Source organism: Saimiri boliviensis, chromosome X, assembly GCF_048565385.1.
Source record: "Saimiri boliviensis isolate mSaiBol1 chromosome X, mSaiBol1.pri, whole genome shotgun sequence".
Taxonomy (NCBI): domain Eukaryota; kingdom Metazoa; phylum Chordata; class Mammalia; order Primates; family Cebidae; genus Saimiri; species Saimiri boliviensis.
The window spans coordinates 95,600,367-95,615,879 of NC_133470.1; the positions used below are offsets into that span (position 1 = coordinate 95,600,367).

At 45.0% G+C, this 15,513-nt stretch overlaps 1 protein-coding gene across 1 annotated transcript in view; it reads right to left on the reverse strand.

Moving 5' to 3' along the window:
• Positions 1 to 307: 307 nt before the first annotated feature.
• Positions 308 to 15,513, reverse strand: part of LOC101039753 (melanoma-associated antigen C3) — a 59,483-nt gene continuing 44,277 nt past the window's right edge. Inside the window, 4 exon segments of the mRNA XM_074391985.1 lie at positions 308 to 2,585; positions 2,588 to 2,670; positions 2,795 to 3,650; positions 3,959 to 4,052. Coding sequence (XP_074248086.1) covers positions 2,350 to 2,585; positions 2,588 to 2,670; positions 2,795 to 3,582 — 1,107 coding nt within the window. The 5' untranslated portion in view covers positions 3,583 to 3,650; positions 3,959 to 4,052 and the 3' untranslated portion in view covers positions 308 to 2,349.

Sequence of the window (15,513 nt, forward strand, 5' to 3'; positions counted from 1 at the left end):
ATTGTACTTTATTCCCTTTTTTATCTTCCATCTGTAGGCCTAACCTAATATCTTAGCCACAGGGTTCAACTTTATTTCACCTGAGAGACAGTAAGAAGTGTGAAAAGGGCCAGGCGTGTGGCTCACGCCTGTAATCCCAACACTTTGGGAGGCCGAGGCGGGCGGATCATGAGGTCAAGAGATCAAGACCATCCAGGCCAACATGACGAAACCCCGTCTCTACTAAACAACAACAACTGCAGCAGCAACAACAACAACAACAACAACAGAAACCATTAGCTGGGTGTGGTGGCACACACCTGTAGTCCCAGCTACTTGGTAGGCTGAGGCAGGAGCATTGCTTGAACCCGGGAGGCGGAGATTGCAGTGAGCTGAGCTCACGCCACTGCACTCCAGCCTGGCGCCTTGCAACAAAGGGAGACTCTGTCTCAAGAAAAAAAGAAGTGTGAAAAGAAGTAACAGGAAAAGGCCTTCCTCAAGCTAGGTGGGGACAGTGTGGCCCTAAATGAATTCAGATCAGGGCTCAAGTCGCAACCTTGTCACAGGCTAGTCACGTAATCTTGGGAATTTATCACGCATTATGAGCCTTGGGTTCTTCATCTGTAAAATGGGTTTGATAAATCCTGTCCTGTAGAATTGCTGGAATCCATGTAATGTGAGTAAAATACCTGCCACAGTGCGTGGCATATATTGGAATTTTAATAAATCGCAGTTGTTATCAATGATTATAACACCAAAGGTTACCACTGTCTTTTGGGCAAAATGCAGCTCTTACGTTTTGTTTTCCAAAACATCTCAGAGAATATGCAGGTGAATGCATCATGGAAACCCAACTTAACCAAAACTTTGATTTCGTAAATAAAACTCAGAATACTTTTTTCTGAAAGGGTATGTTGTATAATTTGGAAAAGGGAAGGCATCTTCAGCTGGAATGCAACTCAAAGATGCTAGAATTTGAGGCAAAGATAAACTCCTTTACACCTTCCCCATTGCTCATCCATCCAAACCACTGTTTTTATTTATCTGTCACTAAAAATCTAGTCCTTGCTTACAGGTTGCTCACATTACATTCAAAATACCTAATTAAACGTCTTTCAATGGAGCGGGTGCTGGCTCTCCCAGGCCAGGCAAATAAGTGCCAGCCTAGGGGCTTCTGAGCAACACTTCAAGGGATTATCACCCTATTTCTCAGGAAATCCTTGCAGATGACTGCTATCAATCACCTAGTTCTTGCACTGTGTTCAAGCTCACCAGTTAAGTGAGCTGCAGGACACCTCCCATAACTTCCCCATGTGGTGACTCCTCTCTGCCTCATCCTTCACCCAGAGGGAACTGCTCAAGTAGCTTTCCCACTCCAGGCTTTTTTCTCACCTTCTAAGAGTCTGGCCCCTGCCACCACCCAGCTTCATGACAATCAGCTCCCACAGAAGCAACTGCAGTTTCCCAAAGCTCAAAACTGCCTTAACTCATTTGAAGGTTCACATCTGGAGTCCCACTTCCCCAGTATTTTTAAGATGTTCTTTAGATTACAGAGAATATCTTACCACCTTCCTGACATGGCTTCTCTCCTAGACTCTACCATTTTATGGGTAGAGATAAGTCTTGCTTTTCATAGTATCCCCACTACTAAGAGCACCCTCCACAAGTAAATGCTCAAAGAATGTTTAGCAAATAGTCACTGAGGCTTTCATTTATTAAGATTGAATTTCTGCTACTTTCTTGAATAAGCCAAGCAAATCCAGGTACAGTATCTTTAATTTGGAAGAGCAACAGAGTAACAGGGTAAGGACATGCAAATATATCAACCATACTTTATTTTGTTCCACCATTTAACTGCAGAGTTATTTCACATTTTAAAGAAAATTATTACCGAACATCACAATATACTGTTTTATTTCACAGAATAAGACAGGTTTTCCCTATTTTTCTTATGAAATATCACTCTCTCTTAAACCAGACAAACGACAACATAAGTGTAAATAACATTCATAAACTGAGATTGCAACTCAAAGATGCTAGAATTTGAGTCAAAGACCAACTCCTTTACTGGGAGGAGAAGCATTTGTAAAATACACCCTCCCCCCACCCCGACACACACACAAAGAAAACTTTTAAACTCTAAGTCACTCATATGAAACAAGAACACAAAGAACACTGTGGTCCCTCTAGCTCCACTCTGGCCTTCCACTGCCTAGAACCTCGACTGCCCTCTTCAAACACAGGGAAGACTGTGCCTCAGACTTCACTCAGGACAGAAGTTGGAGGACACGACACTGGGGCTTGTACTGGCCATGGCAGTGGTATCATCTGCGGTGTCAATTATGGCCTGGGCTCTGTCTTCCACATCTTTCAAAGCATCCATGTACCAGGATGAAAGGAATTAGGGATGGCAGTGGATGGCTTGGCCGAAAACTCTAGGACTTTTCTCCTGCTGGCTTCTGAATGGGCTCTTGGACCCCACAAGAATTCACAATGTGGAGGAGCACTGTTTGGCACCTCCCGGTACTCCAGGTACTTTCTCTGCACCCAATCTTTAATGGGGAGCTCTCTCGGCTCTCCATATATAAAGTGCTCCCTCCCAAGATACATCCTATTGCACTCAACACTTCTGAGATGACCTCCTCAGTGACACACCCACCCTTTATGAAGATCACACTGAGAATAAGAATCGGCACACTGCCATGTGTGTACCTATGCAACAATCTTGCATGTTTTTCACATTTACCCCAAAATCTAAAATGCAATTAAAAAAAAGAAAAAAAAAATACTACAGGCAAAAAAAAAAAGAAGAATCAGGAGACAGTTCTGGGTCATACCTTGGTCATCAATCAGGCTTCCCTGACAGGTGAGGTCTAATGTGTCTTCAAAGAAATAGCAGTGGTTGTCAGGGTCCATATCAGTAAGGGAAATGCCAAAAATTAGCTCTATGAACTCATGGGCTTTCCCAAAGATCATAGGAAAATACTCCTTATACTTGTCGGTGACAGTAGTCAGCATCTCTGCCTTTGTGACAGGCTCCTTTTTATAATATTTGAGGAGAAAAAACTCCACCAACTCAGCCACCTTTTCATCTAACACATACCTGCTCAAGGACTGACTATCTGGGAAAGCCTGCTCTATAGGTGTTTCTTCCTCCTCTTCACTGCTGGATTCCTTCTCCAATAGGGTCCACAAGAAAGGGGAAGAGCAGGAGTTCAGAGAACTCTGGGGAGGATTCTGCAGAGGACTCTGGGGAGGATTCTGCAGATGACTCTGAGGAGGACTCTGTGGAACACCCTGGGGAGACATCTCAGGAGGACCTTGGGGAGGAATCTCGGGAGGACTCTGGGGTAGAGGTGGTATCCCAGCAACAGGTATCTCCTCATCTTCTGAAGCACTCAGAACTAGAGTACAGAGTGAGGATGAGGACGAGGAAGAAGAGGAGGGGTATAAAAAGTGGAAAGAGGAAGAGGAAGTGGAGGAGGCATCATCCTCTTCCTCATCTATGGAATCCGGTTCATCTACCAAGTCCTCTATCACCGTTGGGATCTGGATGTCTTGCTCATCAAAGCTGAGGCGTGAAAGGTTTGGAAAAAGAGGCATGAGGCCTGTTGTTCAGGAGCAGCAGGTAAACGTGTGAGTAGGAATGGAGATGATGGGATCCCACAGGCCTGAAGGAGAGAGTGACAGTTTGAGTGGCCTCGGCTGAGAAAGGCACACATAACTAATCTGACAAAGGCGTCCTTCCATCTCTCCTTCTCTTAAAGTAGTCCTCTAGGGCCTCACAGGTCTCCTGTCCTCCTAGGGGGTTTGTTCCCTGGGAACCTGTAAGAGGATGTGAGGAAGCACCTCGGGGCACAGCTGGTAGGCTGAACCCCAGGCTTCGGGACTGACAGTAGGTGGTTAGGACTGGGTGCTGCCGGGTTTGCTCTGTTTGTGGGGGTAGGGCCCTTGGTACACCGTCAGGGTGTGCACTCACCTTGACTCTTGGCACTGCCTGAGCCTCCTCTGCTGTGCTAGCTTTAGGAAGTGCAACTCAGACCCAGTTCGTCACCATGGGGTTCCTGGAGCACCTGCAAGAGGAAGTGAAGGAGCACCTCAGGCTAAAGATTGCAGACAGAGCCTTTGGCCTCCAGGGGCTGACAGCTGGGGCTGGCCAGACTCCCAGAGCCCCACAGTTACAGGGTTCAAAGCCCCCTCAGAATTTAATTAGCATTCTCACCGCTTCTCAGAGAGGTTCAGGCCCCACCACTCTGCTGGCCTGAGGGAAAACCTCAGAGCAACCTCCACGTCCCTAAGAGCATACAGAGGTAGTGAGGAGGCAGCCACGTCCCATACTCTACCACGGGGGCAGTCGGGGCAGCCTCACATCTGCTCTGAAGCACATGTGACACCTCAGTCCTCACTCTTATCCCCAGCAGGGCCTGGGAATTTTCCCTCTGCCAACCCGAGGCAGCTGCCTCTGCTGACTTGCTGTGGGACCCTCAGACCAAGGCCTCCCCCTCCTCTACACCCCTCACTCAGAAATGAGGGGGCTGCGGCTCAGCCTGAGCCGACTGGGGAGCTGTACGACGGCTGACATGAGGAGCAGGGTGGGAAACTGTTCTCTGAGGTGGGGGTTCCCTCAATCCTCCGTAAAGTCTCCCTATTTATTTCCTACAAAGCCAGCACCTCCTCCCTCCTTCCGTCGTGGGGACCGGTCCGTCGGACTTTGCCGGCCATTTTCCTGTCCGGGACGTACAAGTCCTGTGGCAGAGGCAGGGCGGGCCGGAGCTGCTTCTCTCTATGGTGGGTGGTCCCCCAGTTCTCTCTCTGGGCTCTCACCTTGAGGACAGCCCAGTTCTGACTTCCCTCTGTTGACATGAGTCCAGACTTTTCACAAAATGCTGCCCGTCCTACACACTCCCAAGATGGAAGCTGAGAAAGCACATCCAGGAACCCTGCGGGGGTTGACCAAGATGGAAGCCAGGAAAGTACATCCGGGAACCCTTTGGGGGTTGACCAAGTTGGAAACGGGAAAGCACATCCGGGAACACTGCGCGGGTTGACCAAGATGGAAGCCGAGAAAGCACATCCGGGAACCCTACGGGGGTTGACCAAGATGGAAGCCGGGAAAGCACATCCAGGAACCCTGTGCATTGACCAAGATGGAAGCCGGGAAAGCACATTCGGGAACCCTGCCCGGGTTGACCAAGATGGAAGCTGAGAAAGCACATCCCGTAACCCTTTGGGGGTTGACCAAGATGGAAGCCGGGAAAGCACATCCGGGAACACTGCGGGGGTAGGGGGTTGATCAAGATAGAAGCAGAGAAAGCACATCCGGGAACCCTGTGGGGGTTGACCAAGATGGAAGCCGAGAAAGCACATCCTGGAACCCTGTGGGGGTTAACCAAGATGGAAAACGGGAAAGCACATCCAGGAACACTGCAGGGGGGGGGCGGGGGGCGGGGGGGCGGGGGGCGGGGGGGCGGGGGGGCGGGGGGGGCGGGGGGCGGGGGGCGGGGGGGCGGGGGGGGCGGGGGGGGCGGGGGGCGGGGGGGGCGGGGGGCGGGGGGCAGGGGTTGACCAAGATAGAAGCAGAGAAAGCACATCCGGGAACCCTGCGGGGGTTGACCAAGATGGAAGCCAAGAAAGCACATCCTGGAACCCTGTGGGGGTTAACCAAGATGGAAAACGGGAAAGCACATCCAGGAACACTGCGGGGGTGGCGGGGGGCGGGGGTTGACCAAGATAGAAGCAGAGAAAGCACATCCGGGAACCCTGTGGGGGTTAACCAAGATGGAAAACGGGAAAGCACATCCAGGAACACTGCCGGGGGGGGGGGGGCGGGGGGCGGGGGTTGACCAAGATTGAAGCAGAGAAAGCACATCCGGGAACCCTGCAGGGGTTGACCAAGATGGAAGCCGAGAAAGCACATCCTGGAACCCTGTGGGGGTTAACCAAGATGGAAAACGGGAAAGCACATCCAGGAACACTGCGGGGGTGGCGGGGGGCGGGGGTTGACCAAGATAGAAGCAGAGAAAGCACATCCGGGAACCCTGTGGGGGTTAACCAAGATGGAAAACGGGAAAGCACATCCAGGAACACTGCGGGGGGGGGGGGGCAGGGGGCGGGGGTTGACCAAGATAGAAGCAGAGAAAGCACATCCGGGAACCCTGCGGGGGTTGACCAAGATGGAAGCCGGGAAAGCACATCTGGGAATACTGCGAGGGTTGAGCAGCGCTGATCGTAGGGGCAGTGTAGGGCGGGGCCTCCTCTCTGCGGAGGAACCACCCCCCACCTCTCTGCCTCCTTCCACCTTTTCCTGCCCACATTCCCCGACTCCTGCTCCACTTCTTCCTGCCCTCCTCAGTGCCCCCTCTCACTCCTTTATGATCACTTCCCTAACCCCTCCAACTGCTATCCATCCACCTCCTGGTCCTCTTTCACCGCTTCCTCCCTCCTCCCTGCCCCCTCTCATCCCTTCCCGCCCTCCTCCCTGTCTTCTCCCACCCCATTCTGTCGTCCCTGACCACTCTCTTCCCTTAATGCCCACTTCCCCGCCCCTTCCTACCCTTTCCTGTTCACCTTCCATCCCCTTTCACCTTTTATTGCCCACTTTCCCGTTCCCTCCAACCCCTTCCTATCCACCTCCAAACTTACTCTGACCTATTCCTGCTCACCAACCTGTCCTCTTCCACCACTTCCTGCCTACCTCCCCACTCTCTCCCACCTATTTGTTAACTTCCTCACCTTTCACCCACTTCTTCCTGCCCACCTTTCCGTTTTTACCTCTGCAAGTCTTTTGTGTATGGGTGTCAGCAGGGAGTGGCTGGGCGACGCCTGGGCCTCCCCTCGATGTTGGGAGGTCACTGTCTTTCCACAGAGTTCTCTTCTTGTTAGTTGGCCAGTCCTGGGGCCCCTCTCTCTGCATAACTGAAACTGCCCCCCTCAGAGAAATCTTCCCCTCTGGCTGACTCCCAAAATGGAAGTCAGAAAGCTGTACATCTGGGGACCCTGATGGGCTCCTCCACAGCTGGCAGCAGTCACAGTGACAGGGGAGGGCCACTACCAGCTTTGGGCATTCCCTTCCAGCCTTCCTGAGGGGCTGTGCCTGGACTCTTGAAACTGCCTGGACTCACTCCCTCTGTTCATCTGAGTGTTTCACCTCCGAATAAGCCCCTCCCATCCCTGAGACCTGCGAGGTGGAAGAGAGGAGAATCACATCCATCCACGGTGGGATAGGGCCTCCCAGTCCCCAGGCAGGGCTCTGCGCCCTGGATCTGAAATGAGGTGAGAAGTCCCTTTAATCTTCCTCAAGGTTTTACTCCTTACAGGGCCTGCACTCCCCACTTCTCCTGTCCAGACAGCAACAGTGGTTCTGTCATCCTCTAAAATCCATTCCAAAACCTTTCACTTTAAGTCCTGCTGTGTGTGAAATTAATATAATCTCTCGCCTAACCTATGTCAACGGCTTCCTTAGTTTTGCTTCTTTCCTATCCTTGTCCCAGAAAAATCCATCGTCTTTTCAGCAACCTGTGAGTGATCCCTTTAAAAACAAATACATTATTAATTTTTTAAATTACACTCATCAGATTTAACTATTATGTGAAATTATATGTATTTTGACAAATGCATGGAGTCCCGTATCTACCAACCAAGTATTATATCAACCACTTCTATCACCCTAAAAGTCCCCTGTGCATCTCTTTTGAGGTCAATCAAGGCACTTCTCCGAAGATTCTAGCAACTATACTGTTTTCAGTTCACATTATTTTAACTTTCACAATTTGTCATATGAGTAGGTTCACAAAATATGGATTTAAAAGTGTGGCTGTACCTTTTTCAGTTCAACTATCAAGGAATGAGAATTCCTTTTGTTCCATATCCTCTCTTACATTTAGTATTTGATATTTTCAGATGTTAGCCATTGTAATAAGACTATTTGAATCTCATTTGGTTTTTGTTTGCATCTTCCTAATGACAGATGACGTTGGTCATCTTTTTATATGCTTTTTGCTGATTGTTATATTCTTTTCATTAAAATGTGTGTTCAAATCATTTGCATCTTTTTAAAAATTAATAGACATCATTTTTAGAGCATTGCTAATCCTAAAATACAAAGAGAAAACTTCATCAAAGTTATAGAGTTCCCACATAGATATGCCTGCCCCAATTCCTGCCCTGCCCTATGCACACACACACAGTGTCTCCTAGTATTGACATTTTGTATTATTACAGCATGTTTGCAACAACTGATGGGCCTGTATTTATACCTCATTATTAGGTAAAGTCCACAGTTTACATCAGAACTCACTCGACGCTGGGGATGCTACAGGTTTTGATAAGTGTGTAATGGTGAGCATTCATCATTACAGTATCGCACAGAATTGTTTCACCATCCTAAGTCGCCTGTGTGCTTCACCTATCAATTCCCATTGCCTCAAACCTAACCCTTCAGCCTCTGGAAACCACTGATATTTTTAGTGTATTCATAGTTAACTGTTCCAGAATATTGTATGATTGGAATCATACCTTTGAAGACTTTATTCTTTCACTTAGCCTTATGCTTTTATGACTCCTCCCGGTCTGTCCTACTAACGATGACTGAAAGTTCCTGGTGCTCAACATATGGGTCAATATTTGATGTTTCGGGGTTTTGAATGTCAGCCATTCTCCAGGGTGTATAGTGCTATCTCCTAGTTGTTTTAATTTGCAATTCTCAAATGACATACGACATTGAACAGTTTTATATGCTTATTTTAAATTCCTGTATATTCATTGGTTGTGTATCTGTTTATAGTTTTTATCCACTTTAAATTGGGTTGTCTACTTATGGTTGGATTTTCAGAGTTTTGAACATATTTAAATGTGTATCTTTGATCAGATATGTGTTTCATAAAACATTTATTCCAGTCTCTGGATTGTCTTTTCATGATCTTAACAGTGACTTTTCAGAGTTGAAGTTTTTAGTTTTAATGAAGTTCAATTTATCTTTTTTTCTTAGATAGCTGGTACTTTCAGTGTTGCATCTGAAAAAGTCATTACCAAAACTAAGGTTACCTAGGGTTTGCACTCATAAGTTTAACCACATTTTGGTGTTGCATCTAAGAGCCATCACCAAACCCAAAGTCACCTAGGGTTTGTCCCCATAAGTTTGACCAACATTTAAAACTCTGATAAAATATGTTTGTAAATAAATGAATCATTTCCCCATAGACAAATATGGGAAATAATAATAATTATTATTAAATAATAATTTCCACTGTTACTGTGAGATAATTAATTGGTGAAATATTTTAGGGAAAAAGCCAGTAACATTTTAAAAATATAAAATATTCATACTGACTCAGTTTCCTCATTAAAATGCATTCCCTATAAGTAATTATAAGCACTTGTCCAATAATTTATGCTCAGAGATGTTGATTGTATTTATATTAATTATAGCCACAAAAGATAAACGAATATTTGTTCATCAGGAGGAGATTTGTTCAATTCATTATTGCACAGAAATAAATTGGAATTCTAGGAAATAGACCCAAAAGTAAGATAGATCTATTAACATTTGTGCTGTCATGGAAAGCTCTTGATTCCATTTCAATAAATGATTATATTGACATGTTACGGGTGCCATAGCAATGTACCACAACCTGGATGACATAAAAAACAAAAATATGTTGTTTCACAGTTGTGGAGTCTGGTAGTCAAAAAACAGGGTATTAAGAAGGTTGATTCCTTCTGAGGGCTGTGATTAAAAGATGCATTCCAGGCCTCTCTCCTTGCTTGGTAAATGGCTGTCTTCATGTATACTCACATTGCCATCCTTCTACTCATATCTCTATGTCCAAATTCCCCCCTTTTAAAATGACTCCCATCATGTTCGATTAGGGCCAGCATTAATAACCTCATTTTAACTTGATTGCCTCTGAAATAATCCTGTCTCCAAACAAGGCAACATTTTAATTTCAAGGTAGAATTTTAGGAGAATGCAATTGAACCTATGATAGTGGCAAAGGCAAGTGGCATATTTATATGTATAATTTACTCATGTTTAGTTATATTTCTACACACATATATAAATATAAATTATATTTATATATGCTTGTGAGCATATATATATACACACACACACACACACACACATACACACACACATATATATTACTACATCTGTCTTTTAAAAACTTGAAATTAGCTTTTAAAATTTATATACCACATTGTGGAAAGTTTGGGTAGAGGTCAATATTCTGAAGGAACTTTGCAAGGGGAGAATTGTGATTTATATGTATTTTCATCATCTTTTGCAACAATAATATATGCAGTATTTATTTGAAGGAAAAACATTAAAATAAGCCTTATAAAAGGAAGAGGAGCAGTGTAGTAGTCCGATAAAGTAGCAGTGAGCTAATGGAATTTAAAAAAATCCTGAAATTTAAATGGTTAACACAACAAGTTTATTTTTGTGCAAATAAATTCTGATTTTAGTTGGCAGGGTATTATGGGCTGAATTATATACCCCTTCCTCCAAATACATACATACAAAGTCACTGTATTTGGAGATGGAGTCTTTGAAGATGTAATTAAGGGAAAATTAGGTTTTATGGTTAGCATCTTATTCAATATGACTGGTGTCTTCACAGGAAGAGGCCCTTAGGATACAGACACACAGAGCAAGGGACAACCATGTAAGAATTCAGTGAGAAGGTGGCCATTTGCAAGCCAAAGAGAGCCCACAGAAGAATTCAAACCAGCCAAAATCTTGATCTTGGATTTTTTTTAGTCTCCAGAAATGTGAGTCATACATTTCTACTGTTTAATCACACAGTCTATAGTATTTTGTTATGGAATAATAAACTAATCTACAGTGGGTCATGGCTCTTACATCACCCAGGGATCCAAACTGCTTTCACCTTGTACTTCCACATCACAGCAGATGTTAACTGCTAAACAGAAATGAAAACATTGGAATGATGCACTGGCTTCTATCTAACTACAAATGAACCAACCATAAAGACAAGATATACAAGATGGAGATTGGCACTTGTATTCTCTCCCATAAGCCGTTACGGTGCTCATTTAAAAGCAACCACTATAATTTATGATAGTAATTCTCTTCATTTCTTGGAATTGTTTCTAGGAATGCCAACATGGCCCTGAAATCTTCCAACATTTCTTTTTTTCTTTCTTTCTTTCTTTTCTTTTTTTTTTAGACGGAGTTTCGCTCTTTTTACCCAGGCTGGAGTGCAATGGCGTGATCTCGGCTCACCACAACCTCCACCTCCTGGGTTCAGGCAATTCTCCTGCCTCAGCCTCTTGAGTAGCTGGGATTACAGGCACGCACCACCATGCCCAGCTAATTTTTTGTATTTTTAGTAGAGACGGGGTTTCACCATGTTGACCAGGATGGTCTCGATCTCCTGACCTCGTGATCCACCCGCCTCGGCCTCCCAAAGTGCTGGGATAACAGGCTTGAGCCACCGCGCACAGCCCAACATTTCTTGCACCTACTAGGTGACTTGTAATTTCAAAAACAGGATTGCATCTAGTTTTAAAACAATACTATAAGTCTTGGCAGGGAGGGTTAACCTTATTCCCTCAGTAGTACTTTTCTCCACTATCCTTCTAACAGTCAATATGGGTCAGGCACGTTGGCTCTCATCTGTAATCCCAGCACTTTGGGAGGCTGAGGCAGGCAGATGACTTGAGGTCAAGAGTTCAAGACCAGCCTGTACAACATGGTGAAACCCTGTTTCTACTAAAAATACAAAAATTTTCTGGGCTTGGTGGCACACACCTGTAGTTCCAGCTACTTGGGAGGCTGAGGCAGGAGAATCACTTGAAGCTGTGAGGCAGAGTTTGCAGTGAGGCGAGTTTGTGCCACTACACTCCAGACTCTGTCTCAAAAAATAGAAATAAAAAATAACCAATATGTATTAGTCAGGGTTCTCTAGAGGGACAGAACTAATTGGCTAGGCATACATGTAAAGGGGAGTTGATTAAGGGGTATTAACTCACACAATCACAAGGTCCTACAGTAGGCCATCTGCAAGCTGGGGAACAAGGAAGCCAATCCAAGTCCCAAAGCTGAAGAACTTGGTGTCTGATGCTAGAGGGCAGAAGCATCCAGCACAGGAGAAATATGTAGGGTGGAAGGCTAAACCAGTCTAGTCTTTTCACTTTCTTCTGCTTGCTTTTTATTTTGGCTGCACTGGCAGCTAATTAGATTTTGCCCACCCAGATTAAGGGTGGGTCTATTTTTCCCAGTCCACTGAATCAAATGTTAATATCCTTTGGCAACACCCTCACAGAAACACACCCAGGGACAATACTTGTATCCTTCAATCCAATCAAGTTGACACTCAGTACTAACCATCACAAGTCTACCCCTTGTCAACTTGAACCTATATACATCTCCTGAGATCATACATAACCTTGAAATAAAGACAAAAATAAGGTCATAATTATACCTAACATAATACAACTCTCCTTCATACCACTGGAAACACATCAATCCCCAATCCAAATGCTATTACATAAAGTTAACACACTTAAATGATATGAAGTCAACATATCTTATGTCACATGATAAAGGAAAAAAGGAATAAAATAAAGACATTTTCTTAATACAAGTGTGTGCATGCACAAACATGTTTTTAACAAAAGAAGGAGAAAATACTTATGACAATTAACAGTCCTCATTTCTGCAACTGGTCACATGGTCGTAGCTGGTATTGATGACTACCTTCTTCTACTACCCATTCTGTATTCTGTTTGCCTTCAGCGAGTACCTTGGCAGGTTGTGGGTTTTTTTCCTGGTGGAGTGAATGAAACCTTCATTCCTGAAGGTTCTGGACCATTTGTAGTCCTACCTGTATTGGGCTGTTGTGGTTCCCCACTGACCTTAATCACAGGGCATGGTAATACTAAGAGATGCCCTAATGGATCTCCTGTATTCCTTGCATACTCTTCCTTACCTCCATTGCAGAGTAGTAGACTGATTTCATCTTGAGAGTCCGGGTCAATCACCCCAGCCAACACTGTAACTCCCTTCTTAGCCTGTTGGCTTAAAAGTAGGACAAGCCTAATGTGTCCAGTTGACAATCTTATTTTCCAGTTTAATAGAATCATTGTTGTGCCTCTTGGTGACAGTGTTTCTTCCTCTGGAACTAAGACCTCTAGGCCAGCAGAAGGTAATGTCATTTGAACAGGAAGCAAAAATGTTGCTACTGGGTCCCTAGTGGTGATGGTGAATGGTGCCACTTCCACCCCTTGATTGCTGGACTGGTGAATCCTGACTATGGGAGAAACAGTACCATATATTGGACACTGATTCAGAGCATACAGAGGCACCACTGTTTCACAAAGCATTGGTCAAGGGTGTATCTTCTGGACCCTCTCAGCTGGGATGAGAACGTCTATCCATTCCAGCATCCCAATCTCCCTAAGCATTTGAATCCCTTCTTCTACATTAAACCAAGGCAGGAAATCAGGCATTTCCAGCTTGCTCACAGTGGGCCATCTTTTAATCCGGATTTCAGCTAACCAAGCAAGTACACTATTAGAACATTTTTTAACTCCCAAGCTGCAATATTAAATGCAGAATCCCTACTTAGTAGGCCCAAATTAATAAATTCAGTCTGATTCAACTCTGTGTTCCTTCCACCATTATCCCACACCCTTAATATCCATTCCCATGCCTGTTCTCTGGATTTCTGCTTATATAAATTAAAAAACTCAAGCAGTTATTTTCAAGTGTAGTGCACCTCCTCATGGGTCACACTCTGAACTTCACATCTAGGGACCCGCCAGGAGTTTAGTCTAGTAAGTTGGGGTGGGTCCTGAGGAGAATCAACATTATCTTGCCTGACAACTACCTCCGGGGAAGCTCTCACTGTTGCCTCAGGCAGCACAGGGTTTACCTCCTTTGTCACCTTACTTCCCTAGTCCTATCTGAATATCATGGCCACAGGGTTGGTTCATCTTTGTATCACCTGAGAAATGTTAAGAATTGTGAAGAGAAGTAGTTTAACAGGTAAAGGCCTTCCTCAGGCTGGGAGGAGTGGGGACAGTATGTGCCTAGATGGATTCACGGCAGGTCTGTTTCCAGCCCTGTCACATTCTCGCCATGTGAACTTGGAGGAATTCATTAAGCACTATGAGCCTCAGGTTCTTCATCTGGGTAAAATGGGTTTGATAAGTCCTTTATTGTAGATGTGCTGGGATGTACATAATGTGAATAAAACACCTGTCACAGTGCCTGACATGTATTGGAATTGTAATAAATAGCAGTCATTATCAATATAATTAAAACCTCAAAGTCTACCACTGTCTGTTTAGAAAAATTCTGCTCTTGTTTTTGTTATCTGAAACATCTCAGAGAACATGTAGGTGAGTATGTCATAAAATACCAACTCAACCAAAATTTTGGCTTCATAAATACAACTCAGTACATTTTCTTTCTGAATGATATATTATATAATTTGGGTAAGGAGAGAATTCTCAAAGTGGAATACAGGTCAAAGACCCTGGAATTTAAATCAAGGACCAACTCCTATTTACCTTCCCCTTTGCTCGTCCATGCAAACCACTATTTTTATTCATCTTCCACTAAAAATCTAGCCTTTGCTTACAGTTTCCCACATTCCACTCAAAATAACGTAATAAAATGTCCTTCAAATGGAGTCAGCTCTGGCTCTCCCAGGCTAGGAAAATGAGTGCCAGTCTGGAGGCTTCTTGGGCAGCACTTCAAGGGATTATTGCCCTATTTATCAGGAAACCTTTGTAAAAGATGGGTACCCATCACCTAGTCCTTGCACTGTGTTCAGGCTCACCAGTACAAGAGCCACAAGACCCCTTCCATTACTTCCCTATGTGGAGACCCCTCTCTACCTCATCCTCCACCCAGAAGCAACTGCTCAGGGCAGTTTTCCATTCCACGCTTTTCTCTCACCTTCTAAGAGTCCAGTCCCTGCCACCACCCAGCTTCATGACAATCAGCTCCCACAGAAGCAACTGCAGTTTCATGAGGCCCCAAACTATCTTAGCTCAGAGACGTTATTCTTGAAGGCTGGCTTCTGGAGTCTCACCTCCCCACTCCTTTTTAAACTTGTTCTTATGATTGTAGAGAACATCTTACCACCTTCTTGACATGGCTTCTGCTCCTAGACTTTACTATTTTATAGGTAAGGCATAATTCTTGCTTTTCATTGTGTCCCCACTCTCAAGAGTGCTCCTCCTCCTTTTCAGGAGCACGAAGAATCAGAGTAGAGAATGAGGCGGAAGAGCAGGAAGAGGAGAAAGATGAGGAGAAGGAGGAGGAACAAGAGGAGGAAGATGAGGGGAACAGTAAGTGGAAGGAGGAAGAAGAAATGGAGCAGGCATCCTTCTCTTCCTCAACTGTGGAATCCTGTGGCTCTACCAAGTTCTCTATCACAATTTGGTTCTGGAAGTCTTCCTCAAAGTTGTGGCTTAGAAAATTTTGAAGGACAGACATAAAGACCTCCTTAGGAGCAGGAGCTAAAGGTGTGAGCAGGGATGTGGATGATGGGATCCAAC